General features: G+C 28.2%; 1 protein-coding gene across 1 annotated transcript in view; it reads right to left on the bottom strand.

The window, feature by feature from the left end:
* LOC113377168 (low density lipoprotein receptor adapter protein 1-B-like) overlaps positions 1 to 14348 on the bottom strand; it is a 250074-nt gene that overhangs the window by 20236 nt on the left and 215490 nt on the right. Inside the window, exon 4 of the mRNA XM_026617391.1 lies at positions 12308 to 12470. Coding sequence (XP_026473176.1) covers positions 12308 to 12470 — 163 coding nt within the window. The remainder of the gene's footprint in view (positions 1 to 12307; positions 12471 to 14348) is intronic.

Raw genomic sequence — 14348 nt, 5'->3', positions numbered from 1 at the left:
CGTCGAGAAATGCAAAAATTTTCATTTTCGATTTTTTTGCGATTACTATAACTTGCCCTACGGGAAGTTAAAAATTTTATACTTATTGTTAAAATCTCTATAAAATATCTGATAATTTGATGTGCATATGTCTAATGTTCCTTTTTGACCGCCAAATCGGTCATTTTTTTACTTTTTCCTCCATATCTTCAAAGTCGTTGCACCTGCCTTTCCAAAAATTCTTGAAAAGTTCTTCATTTAGTCAATACAAATAAAATGCTTTTTGAATTATTCAAATCGGACGCTCCGTTCTCATAAAAACTGAGTTACCATTTTCGGCACTTTTTGCCCCGTATCTTCAGAATGGCTAGACCTGCCTTCGCCAAAAACTAATCAGCACGTCTACTTATCAATACGAATCGAATGTTTTTTGAATTATTCAAATCGGTTGATCCGTGTTCCCGAAATCGTCGACGAAAATTTGTATCCGCACATACATACACACACACACATACATCCATTTTTTCTAAGGTATGCCAAAATGTTCAGAAGGTTTTGAAACGTAAAGATATATAAAAATTTTCATTTTCGATTATTTTGCGATTACTATAACTTGCCCTACGGAAAGTTAATTAATGGTATTAAGAGGTGATTCTGCCGTACAATAGGCAAATATTATGCTTAGCTGTGTTATGTAGCAGTTTTCATATAAAGTGATACTAAAAACTGTCAAAATCCTATCTGGTTGCTACGCAGTCAGTTGTTATAAATAGAAAACCAAACCTAAAAAACGCACAAATGTCAAAAACAAACTATGCTATCATAACTGTATCTCTGAGATATGGCTTGATTTTTATAACATATAAGAGAAGTTGCGTTTTATGTGTAAAGCACCTGATCGCACAGCAAATATATGGCGTTTTTAGTAACATTTTGTATGAAAACTGCACGTAACATAACCTTGCCATAACATTGATCTTTTTCACGGAGGAATTGACCCAAAAATAGAGTAGGGCGGGGCACAAAGGTACAATTCAAACTTGTGTAATTATACTGTTAAAAACAAGCCAACTATATCAAAATAAATAACACATATCAAACGAACAACTATTTAACTATGTTCAGTAAAATCCCAGATAATTTATCGTTGTGGAACTATATTGTTTGGGGAAAAAAAAGATCAACTATTTTATATTTAATTTTAAAGAGGTTTTATAGAATACTAGCTACATTATTTAATCATTGCGTTGCAGTTTAATTATTAGGTTAAACAATAAAATTATAAATCATAATCTAAATATGTATTTTGAAACATAATAAACAAGAGATATTATCAACTCTTACTACTGTCATAAATCTTGCTTTGGTAGGTTTTTTTGTTTAATTTATCATTATCAGACTTATTCTATAGTAAAATACAATTATTACAAATAAAGTAAATACAACTTCTGTTTGAATTACATAATTTATGATCACATTTTTTATAAAGACCATGCTGGATACAACCTTCGTATGGAACTTTGTAGAAGAATTCATCTTCAGTTTTAATTACTATTAATTTGATTTATTATTTGTAATATTGCTTATTCTAAAAATATATTTTAATAGTTTCTTGTTGTTTAGACCTCGCCAGTATAAAGGTTTAGGTTTTCTTCTTACATGTAAGCTTTTCTAGAGGTTATTTAAAAAACTGTTGAGTCTAACTTAAAAAAATGATATTCGAAGAATACATTAAAAGGAGTAAATCTGCATATTAGTTTTTTAGAAACTGTATGTAGTATTCTGAAAATTTAATAAGCCGAAAAATCATTTAAGTCAAATGGTCTACTATGATAATGAGATTATTATTAGATTAATAGAATTTTTTTTTTATATTTCACATTAAATGCATAATTAATAATTAAATCACATACAGACAGGTATGTGTGTGAAAAGAACCAATTGATTCTATGCATTAGTAAAGAGATAGTAATATATACATTATATTAACAAACATATATAATAATTAGATATTCCCTAATTGGAACATTGGATTGTTACTATGCCAGTGTATGTATTAGCTGCAAAATTTTAATGGAGTAATTTTGATGCGAAAGCTGCAGAACGCTTGGGTGGTGGGCTGAAGGCGATGGTAAGTAATCGTATTAATGTGAAAGAATATAATAATTTCAATAATCGGTACTATAAATGATTTTGATTAAATTTGATTAAACATTTACATTAACGTTGCCAGAAAACTTGTACCTATATTACATAAATTATTTCAACTGAACTAAAGTTGACTATAGATTTGAAAATCAGTTCCATATACTTCGTATACCATCTAATTACAGATAAGTGACAACTTTCACAAATCTCTTAGATATGAAATATAGCGACGTTTCCGGAAGATAAGCTCATTAATACTGTATTCAAATCAAGTTAAGATATAATTTTATTGAAATTATTCACCGTGTTCATCAAGATAGCAAGACACGTAGTATGTGGATGAGCATCATCAGTGTAGTCTATATATTTTTTTTATAAAAAAACCATTGATTATACTGTTTCCTATTCTATTAAAATCGATAAATAGAACTCTGATATTCACTATACTTCAATACAATTAACGGACTTTTCTGTAAAAAATATAATCCTTTTCCATTTTTTAAATGTAGTAATTATTGTTTTAATTTTGATACTTAATGTATAATGGATAATTGAACTTTTATTGTATTTTCTGGTTAAAATAAGTTGTGAATTTATGTTTTAGTTGAGCCTCATTCTATAAGTATGGAGTTCTTTTAACTATTAATTTAAATTTGCCATATGGTCCTTTTAACCCTATAGTCAGGATAAATTGGAACGGCCAAGGGGCAAATAGGTCCAATGCCTTACTTTTAATTTTAAAAGGATTTTAAGAAATAATAGCTACATTATTCAACTAATGCAAAATTTAATTTTCATGGGTTCATTTCTTGCAGATATAACACTGTATATAACCTTGGTCTGGTATTTCGTCATATATATTCATCACCAGTCATGGAATAGCTATTTAATTAATTTAACTTTTTTAAAATTGCTTATTTTATCTTAATTCACTTTTTATATACTATTTTTAATTGTTTACAACTTTGCTAGAGCAAGTGATCAGTTGATCCATTTTACCCCCCCATCCACATGTAATAAAGGTTATATAAAAATATTCGCATTGATAGGGAGATAGCTGATTAGTTTTTGACAAAGGCGGGTCCAGCCATTTCGTAAATACAGAGCTAAATGTACAAGGAATGGCAGTTTTTGAGAGAACTAAGCATCCGAATTGAATGATTCAAAAAACTTTCTGCTTGTGTTGACAAAACAATTGCTTTTGGAAAAAAATTTCTTTATTTCAAAATAAGTTTTTTTTTAAATTTTTTTTGTATATAAAAAATAATTCAGATTTTAATCTTAATTCTGGCTCAAGTTTGAAAGCTCACTTATATACTTTAAATAAATAATTTTAACTTTGCAATTCAGTTTATATAATTCTTATAAATATTAGACAATGTTTCAGCATTTAAAATAATCTATTTGAATACATTTAACATTCCTTTCGTTACAATACGGAAAGATCCAGGAATTTGCCTTAAAACACAATGCCATACACCACTAGTTTTAAAGATATTGGTGGTAGACCTTTTGACCCGCGAACTTTTAAGCCCTGTTCTACCCTATACTAATTGTTTAATACTATATTATTGTTTAATATATTGTAAATTTTGTACAAAACAATTAATTAATATAATTAAATATTTTTTGGGCTAAATAGATGCTTTTCTCGAACAATTGTTATACTAATATCGAGACAAAAATAAAAATAATATAACTAATCCATTGCCAAAAAGCTTGGAAAACACTTCTCGTTATAATAGTCAATAATAATAATAATTCTTAAAAATATTTATTTCTAACAGAAGATGCTCATCGCAAAAAATATAACAATAGCATTTACACTTGGAATTTTCTTCACGTATAAATACACGGTAAACAATGAAGAAATAATAAATGTAGACTATGTCTTAAGTACAATTATCTATTTCCATAATTTGCTTGAATATTCATGAACGATATAATATGCAAATTAAGTGAAATGTGCCTCTGCATAAACAGCACTTTCTTTAATGACTGCACTTTGTAATTGCACATATAACTGTTTTTAATGTTGTGTATACAGATTTTTTTTGTTGAGGTTAATTTGCATAAAACGAAACAACACGTATAAAAGTTGGAAAAGCCTGAGGAAAATGAAAGCGGATGATATCATTCGCAGCGCTAACTTTTGACTAATCCGAATTAATTTTTGTCTTCGTTCCGAATGAAATATTAACCTTGCCAGCTTTCGTTCTGAATTTATTCTTAGATTGGATTGAATTGCATTAAATCACAGATTGAAGTAATTGCTCAAGTTAACTTTAACAATAACAAGGTTATTGAATTCATGATTTGGCAGAATGAGTTTCAAGGTTCTATAATTCGCCAAGGTCATCAATAAACGACTTTCAGACTTTTAAGAAAATATAACTGAAATAGTAATGGTTATATTAAACTCATCAATTATTAATTATTAATAATCATTATTACTAATGACTCAAACTGCTTTTTGCATCTTATAATAAATGAGCGGATTGATTTTTGTGTTTTTATTTAATTAATATTTATTGAAAATAATATGTGTAAGTGGCATTTTGCCTTAAAGCAAGTTGCATAAACTTACCGAAATTTGTAAATGATCAATACAAAATCAATATTAACTTATGAGTTACTTATAAGTAAAACGAGTTGCTGTAGGTCATTATAATGTGAGAAACTCTAGCAGATTATTCAATACTGTACAAATTTGCAAAATATTAGTTATTTTTGTTAGTATATATACTAGTTGACCTGGCAAACCATATATGTTTTACCATGTAAAGTATATATAGGAAATTTAGAAAAAGTTATAAAGTAGCAAAAAATTTACTAAATTATTGTAAGTAAGTAAAACGTTAATACTTTACATTTTTTAAATATAATTTATGTGATATATATATATTTATATATATATATATATATATATATATAACAATGCTAGGAAGACCATCTTTTGAAAAAATGTAATTTTTTGTAAATGTTATAAGGGAAATACGGTTGAAATAGTACCTATATATGGACAAAATGAAATCAATAAAATGATTTTGATCAATTTTATTGCAATTATGACACGTTTCCTGAAATTTTGATTATTTATTCATTCTTTTTTATTCACCTTGGGATAAGACGATATACAACGGACAAAATGACATAATACTATTTTTGAGGTAATACAGAATTCAGAAAGTAGTTCATTCGAGGCCAAGAAAAAAGAAAATTAAAACCTATCAAAGGTGATTAGCTTTTAACTTTTACTTTAATTATTTCTGAAAACAGACCAAAGAGTCCACCGATGAAAAGAAAAGACTTAAATTTATTGCGAAGACCTTTTTTTCCTTTGATTTTTTCTTTTGGGCTCAGGCTTCATATACTGATATACCAAAGAGGACCAAATGATTTATTTATGAATTGATTTCTTTAAAAAAGTATCTCAGTACGTCCTTATTTATCTCATACGTCATTTTGTCCGTACTATATAGACAAAATGGTTTTTCTAATTAGTTGCATTATTCCTCAATGAATACGTTATTATAGTTCCTACTTAACTAAAATACTATGTTACAGGTAATCAATGAAACTAAGGTGAGCAAGAACGATTATGCGTTCAAGACAAGTTGTGATATCAATAAATAGATAACTATAATTGTAACATAAAACACCACATCATTTTGCAGGTACTTAAAATACTTAATTGTTTCTAAATTTTATTTTTACTTTCCACTTAATAAAGGCTAGAAATACAGCCAAAACTTACAATAAATTTTTAAAGAAATTCGTGTTTTTTCTTTGTGTTGTTATTAGATTATTACTCCTTGGGTCTAATTCAATCTACTATGAAATATTGCCAACAATGATATCTGTTGCAATAATGTTTAATGCACATTTTTACGATTTAATACTAACACTCAATTAAATTTCAAGGTAAAACAAGTTTGCCGTCAATAACATTTTTAATAAGATATATAAGATAAGAAGATAAGTATAACTTGTCTAGCGATAGTATAACACAATTTTGTAAAAAATCCGTTGCGATGTTGCCGACTCTTCAAATTGCAAATTATTTTTGCATTCAAATATCACAGTCTTCATATTAAGATGAAATATGTATCACAAACTGTATAACTTTGTTGTTTTATGAGTGGAAATTATACTTTCTTGTTTCAATTATATCGAAGTAAGTTCTAGAAAAGGCGAGGAAAAGCGCAATATATAAACGACTGAAGTTCAGATGAAGAGATATTATAAAACTTTGAACTTAATAATATATTATACAGCAATAATTTTAAATTAAAATTTACTTCGTAAAAACTTAAGATATAAAGAACTTTCATTATTTCTCAGATCCAAACACGACCGCGCAATTAATAATTAAATGCAAGAAGTTCCAGCTGTCGAAGATGACTAATTTCAGACCAAATATTAAAAAAATCTTTATATAATGGAATATATTGTCTATATAGTAGAAACGTGTGCGTTGAGTACGGTTGTGACGTGTATTTCTATATTAATTCGTAAATTAACAAAAGTACTGCTGATAAAAAAGTGTCACAACCGTACTCAGTCTCCTCTACTAACAATACACCCCACGGTTATGATATTACAATAATGTATTTTCCGTGGATCCCTCATCAAAACAGTACAGACAGCTTTTCCAAAATTTCTAAAAGTTGTACTAAAACAACTCTAAGCTTGTTGAGTTTTCAGTTAAAGCCTTTAGTTAAATATCAGGCAAAAGTTCAAAGCAAATTATAATTATCCGTATAGAAGATCAAACTTCACTTTAAGACAGTGATTGAACTTGAAACATGTATATCAGTTGGGATTTATGAGAAGTGCGTGAGATTTTAGTTACATGAAAAGTTAGAGGCAACATGGTATAATGCAATGGTATAAGATTATACAGTTTTCTGATTTTATACGATTATTTAAAATGGCAGTGTGAAATTAAAAAAAAAAAGAGTAATATCCACTGACTTTACAATATTTACTTATTACGTATTACGTACCATTTCCCACGTATATATTATAGAATGATCAATAGCCCTCTTTATATAGGTATTATATATATATATATATATATATATATATATATAAATCTTTGCCTTTTATTTGATGTATGCCCTTGAAGAACTTACTCATATATATATATATATATATATATATATTTATATATATATATATATATATATATTTATATATATCTTGAAATTGATATTCAGTCAATAGTCGAAATAAAAGAAAACAAATAAATACAAATATTTATTTATAATATACGTTTCGGCACGGATTGTGTGTCATCATTCAGCAATTGTTTCCACAATGATCTCAACATTCCATATATTGTGGATTTTATACGATTATTTAAAATGGCAGTGTGAAATTAAAAAAAAAGTGTAATATCCACTGACTTTACAATATTTACTTATTACGTATTACGTACCATTTCCCACGTATATATTATAGAATGATCAATAGCCCTCTTTATATAGGTATTATATATATATATATATATATATATATATATATATATACATATATGTTAAAGAAGTTAGTTTTGATGTTGAGAAATATGAGTAAGTTCTTCGAGGGCATACATCAAATAAAAGGCAAAGATTTAGAAGTTAATCTTTAATTTTTTCTAATTAAAGATTAACTTCTAAATCTTTGCCTTTTATTTGATGTATGCCCTTGAAGAACTTACTCATATATATATATATATATATATATATATATATATATATATATATTTATATATATCTTGAAATTGATATTCAGTCAATAGTCGAAATAAAAGAAAACAAATAAATACAAATATTTATTTATAATATACGTTTCGGCACGGATTGTGTGTCATCATTCAGCAATTGTTTCCACAATGATCTCAATATTCCATATATTGTGGATTTTATACGATTATTTAAAATGGCAGTGTGAAATTAAAAAAAAAAGAGTAATATCCACTGACTTTACAATATTTACTTATTACGTATTACGTACCATTTCCCACGTATATATTATAGAATGATCAATAGCCCTCTTTATATAGGTATTATATATATATATATATATATATATATATATATACATATATGTTAAAGAAGTTAGTTTTGATGTTGAGAAATATGAGTAAGTTCTTCGAGGGCATACATCAAATAAAAGGCAAAGATTTAGAAGTTAATCTTTAATTTTTTCTAATTAAAGATTAACTTCTAAATCTTTGCCTTTTATTTGATGTATGCCCTTGAAGAACTTACTCATATATATATATATATATATATATATATATATATATATATTTATATATATCTTGAAATTGATATTCAGTCAATAGTCGAAATAAAAGAAAACAAATAAATACAAATATTTATTTATAATATACGTTTCGGCACGGATTGTGTGTCATCATTCAGCAATTGTTTCCACAATGATCTCAACATTCCATATATTGTGGATGTAATTAGCAGCAATAGCCTTCACCATCACTTAAAACTGGAATCACACCCAAATCACATAGTTTCAGCACTACTCGAGATCCCTAATTCTAGAAGACTGAAGACGAAATTTCCATATGATTTATATTAATTTATTTAATTAACTAATTAGTTAACTGATCAATAGAACAGTTTTCTATTCTATTTTTATATTTATTATTATTATTATTTATTTATTATTATTATTATTATTTTTTTCTTTTTATAATTTTCATGATTATTATTTCTATTTATTTGTCATTATTATTATAGTTAGTTATTTATTTTTAGCTATTTATTATTATTATTATTATTATTATTTGTTTTTTTTCCTTTACTTTACATTATAGATTTGTTTAGATTATGTTCTCACTATAGCTCATAGAATTACTTTCTTTATTCTGATTGTTACATAAAAATTTAATAAAAAAAAAAAAAAAATCAGCAATTTTTGTTAACAGTATCTAAAAAATATTTACAAAGTTTAAAAAATAAATTTAATATTATATTTAAAATAATTAAAAGATATACATACCACACCAGGAAAAACATTTTTTTCATAATTACATATAGAAAACTAGTGGGGTGGGTGGCATCGTGCCTTAAGGCAAATTGCTGGAACTTCCCGTACCGTAACGAAATGTTCGAGGTGGTCGAACAATTGTATCTATACATACATACACACACACACATCCATTTTTTCTTAAGTATGCCAAAATGTTCAGAAACCTTCAAAACGTCGAGAAATGTAAAAATTTTCAATTCCGATTTTCGGCCCATTACAATAACTTACCCTACGGGAAGTTAATAAACCATACATACATTACATATAAAATAAATATAGAAAATAAACATATTAAGTGAACATGTTTTGTTTTTAATTTTAAAATTTAATTTTTGATTTTTTGAATTGCAAATGTGTTGATTCATTCTATTGTAAATATATTTCGAACTTTTACCAATATAAAAACAATCACAATCATTGCAATGCACTTTGTAAACAACATCAGTAATACGCTCAACAGGAATTCTAGACTTTAGAGGAGTGAAAAGTGAGTTTAAAGTATTGTCAAAATTAAAAACTAACAAAAACCTTCATTTGAAACCAATTTTTTTAGAAAAAGTGAAAAACTACCTAATACCGTTCACCCCCTGAGTCCTTCCTTTAGAGGTCTCCCATACAAAAGTTGCATCATTTTGGGTGCTTCAACATGACAAAAATTTAATTTTTATCATGTAATATAAGATTAATTTTTATCATAAAATTTATTTAATCATAACAGTATGTAAATGAAACTATGTAAAACTCATAAATTATTGTTTGAAGTCTTTTTTGGTTTCTCTGATATCGTCGCCGTAACAGCCTCTAGCTAGCAAAGAAACGCAGAGCAAAATGCATTGGAAAAATTAAAACAAAGAATTTTAATAATATTTTTTTGTGAAAAAGTTTTTTGTGTGTGTATAAATTAATATCTAAAAAAATGGTTTAAAAAAACAAAAATGTTTTGCTGTGTAAAATACCAAAAACGATGATTTTTTGCAATTTTTGTATGAAAAACCTCTAAGGGGAGGTTCCAGGCCTTTCAAAGTTAGTTGGGAATTGACATACATTTTAACGCGATTGAACTTTAAATGGGTTGAACAGAATTTTACAAAATTCAACCCCTATCTTTATGTAAATGCACGACACATCAAAATTAATTTTAAAAGTATCGTTTCTTCAGTAAAGTATCGTATATTGATCCCTAGTATCCAAAAATCATATGTGCCTAATCGACTTTAAGTCACATATAAACCTAAATTTGTACACTATATATAGTAAGTTTGTGTATGTATGTATACATAAACATTAAACCTGTATGAACCGAAAAAGTTCACCAGGGGAAATCGTGATTCTGTTTCTATGGGATATTCAAAAACTTTATTAGAAATTTTGCTGGCTTCAAATTCACATCCAAGCTATGGCTTCTTCAGCAATGTTTCTGGAAATAACCAGAATTGGAAAGTATCCATGTGAATTTTGTTGATTTCGGCTGCTCATAATTTGACCTGCTTAATATATGTTTCAGCTTAATATATTTCTAGGTGGTGTTTCCTCAATAAAACCTTTCCATTAAATGAATCTTATTGCAATATCACGATTGTGTAAGACTTATTTATTTACCTAAACCTTTATGAACACATGCCAGTCAAAACGGTTTATAGAACATGTTCCGGCTCTTATTATAAATCATATACATCCGTGTATACGCTAACTGCCTCTTTGAAAACTTGGTATATTTATAACATTTGCCTAACGCATAAAGTTTCAAACGCAATATTTCTTAACTTTTTCCCATAACTTCATAAATAGGCTGACGAGCCGAATTTAATGCAATATACACATTACTTATTTTTAACACATCAGGAATATACTTTGGAAAAAATCAAGCTAGGGGTGTATGGTATCGTGCCTTAAGGCAAATCACTAGAACTTCTCGTACAGTAGTGAAATATTCAAGGAATATTAAATATGTTCAAACAGATTTTTATAAATACTGTAACTTTCAATATTCTTATTTTATAGACAAAAAATAAATATTGCAAAGTTAAAATTATTGGAGCTTTAGAACTTTAGCTAGAATTAAAATTAAAATCCAAATTATCTTCGATATTCAAATAAAAAATAACGCATGTTTCGTTCTCTCAAAAACTCGATTGTTATTTTCTGCACTCTTTGCACCGCATCTCCAAAATCGCTGGACCTGCCTTTGCCAAAAACTAATCATTACATCTCCCTATCAATAAAAATCGAATGTTTTTTGAATCATTCAAATCGGTTGATCAGTGCGCCCGAAAACGTAGTTTAAAAATTGTATCCACACATGCATACATACACACACACATCCATTTTTGACAAAATGTTCAGAAACCTTCAAAACATGAAGATATGCAAAAATTTCGATTTTTGGACGATTACAATAACTTATACTACAAAATGTGAATAATATCTTCTATATATTCTTTATATATTATATAAAAAATTTATGCCTTTGTGTGTGTAATTGATATGAATTCATAAACCATACATCCGCCGTGATAATTTGGAAAACTGTTGGGTACATCCCCAGGCAGGTTTTTGCATATTTTGATTAAAACCTTCAAGTGGTAAGGGTTGGCCACCATGAAGAACTTTTAATTTTTTGGGTCAATTTTTAATTTTATATTTCTTTATAATACGTATTTCAAAACACATATAACCCTTTTGCATCTTCTTACCACAAACCTACATCATTTTTCATCTCATACTTCTGTAAATGAAATTACAGATTTCTTATAGTTTCCAGCAATAATTATCAAACTTAATGCTGGCAAAACAGAAGAAATGGAGAGTAAATATGTTTGCAAATTACTGCTGGAAGCTGCGTAAAAATACCCAACAGAAATGAAAAAAGCGTTGCAGAAATCCGTTGCACAAGTCAACTAAAAAGAAAAAGACCAGAAGACGACATAAATCATAAGATTTTAATTATCATGTAGAAAATTTTCTAGACCAGAGATTTTGACGTTTTTTATATTGTCGTTTTTTTGCAGTTAAACCCTCAATTTTGACTTTAGATTCGTTTTAGATTATTTTCAATAATCAATAATAATTATTATTAATTATTAAGTATTAATCATTCATAAAATAATATTCATTTAAAACTGAAAGTATATTCATTAATTACCTGGAAAGCGGCGTTGAAGTTGTGAGCGACAGTGAGCGTGACGGCATGGGCCATCTTGCGCTTTCCGCAGAGGATGGCGTGGCATTCGTTGGTCTCGTTGCTGTTGGTCGCTATGAAGGCGAACACGTGGTCGTGAGCGGCGTCCGCCGAACAATACGGGATGCTGCAACAATATATATAGAAAACTAGCTGTAAGTGGAATTCTGTCTTAAGGCAATTAAGGCATCGTGCCTTAAGGCAAATTGCTGGAACTTCCCGTACCAATTTTTTTTTTAAAACGATTAACATTTTTGAAAAAAATTTACTTCAAAAAAATAAGATTTTTGAGAAACTATAAATTGGACCAAAAATTACTTTTTTTTGAAAAAAAAATTTAAAAAAAAAATAAATTTTTTTTTTAATATTTTTTTTTTGAAAAAAAAAGTTTTCTTTATTTTGACATATTTTGGAAGTACTGCTTTAACTGCATAAAGACGAAATATCAAAGCGCGTAAGCGCCGCGTCGCCGTCTAACGCGTAAACATTAGTACGGAACCCATAGGACTGTAAACCAAATTCATACTTATTGTTAAAATCTCTATAAAATATCTGATAATTTGATGTGCATAAGTCTAATGATCATTTCTGACCGCCAAATGGCATTTTTTTTACTTTTTTCATTAGATCTCCGAAACCGCTAGACCTGCCTTTATGAAAATTTGATCGGTTCTTCACCTTGTCAATATAAGTAAAATGTTTTTTAAATTATTAAAATCGGACGCTCCGTTCTCTTAAAAACTGAGTTACCGTTTTCGGCACTTTTTGCCCCGTATCTTCGGAACGGCTAGACCTCCCTGCGCCAAAAACTAATCAGCACGTCTCCTTATAAATACGAATCGAATGTTTTTTGAATTATTCAAATCGGTTGATCCGTGTTCCCGAAATCGTCAACGTGTGTGTATGTATGTATGTACGTGTGTGTATGTATGTATGTACGTGTGTGTATGTATGTGCGGATACAAATTTTCGTCGACGATTTCGGCAACACGGTCCAACCGATTCCAATAATTCGATTCCTAAGGAGACGTGCTGATTAGTTTCTGGTAAAAGCAGGACAAGCCGTTTTGGAGATACGAGGCAAAAAGTGCCAAAATGGTATTTCAGTTTTTGAGAGAACGAAGCGTCCCATTTGTATGATTATAAAAACATTTTACTTGTATTGACAATATGAACAACTGGTGAAATTTTTGGAAAGGCAGGTCCAGTGTTTCCGGAGATTCAATAAAAATAGTAAACTTGTGGTGCATGGCATGCCTTAACCCTTTCAGGACGGTATTAAAAAATCGGTTTGTGTAATATGTGTAATGTGTGTAAAATATATATATATGTTAAAATAAAAATCGAAAAAAAAAATGATTTTAGAAGTTAGAGGGGTGGCTAGTGAGGCTGGTTAACCGTTGTACCATCCGTTCTTTTTGTTGGTGCACATTTGGACCAACCGTCCTATAAAAACAATAAAAAAATGTTTGCTAGTACGTATGTGTGCCACTAATCTAATTTAGTAATAAATACAAAATGTGCGGAACATAGCTATTATTGCCGTGCTTTGTTGTCCACTGCAATTACTAACGACCACCAAAAAATGCAAGTAGTTTTCATATTTTGTTAAAAAAAATACTATAATTTTTGCAACGTGGACTGGGCGCACAAAATAAAACGCGACTGGTTCTAAACTAAATGATGTTTTATGGGCAATATGTGTTTTATATAACAGTTAAGCACTTACATTACGTTATTGCATAAATTGCATTGTCCTCATACATAAATTCAACTGTCTAGAAATTTTTAAACTTTGTGGTACGTATATTTGTAGTACCAAAAATTAAATTGCAGTATAACGAATAAACATAGATTCGGAACCCATAGAAAAGTACACAAAATTTGTTCTAATTATTAAAATATCTATAAAATATGTGATAATTTGATGTGCATATGCCTAATGATCATTTTTGCCCGCCAAATGGCATTTTTTGTCTTTTTTTATTCTCCTTATATGGATCTC

This window comes from Ctenocephalides felis, unplaced genomic scaffold (genome assembly GCF_003426905.1).
Source record: "Ctenocephalides felis isolate EL2017-DRISC unplaced genomic scaffold, ASM342690v1 CF-g0.4_SCAFFOLD_01886, whole genome shotgun sequence".
Taxonomy (NCBI): domain Eukaryota; kingdom Metazoa; phylum Arthropoda; class Insecta; order Siphonaptera; family Pulicidae; genus Ctenocephalides; species Ctenocephalides felis.
Note: the sequence above shows the minus strand (reverse complement) of the source record. Positions and strands in the feature narration are given on the sequence as shown.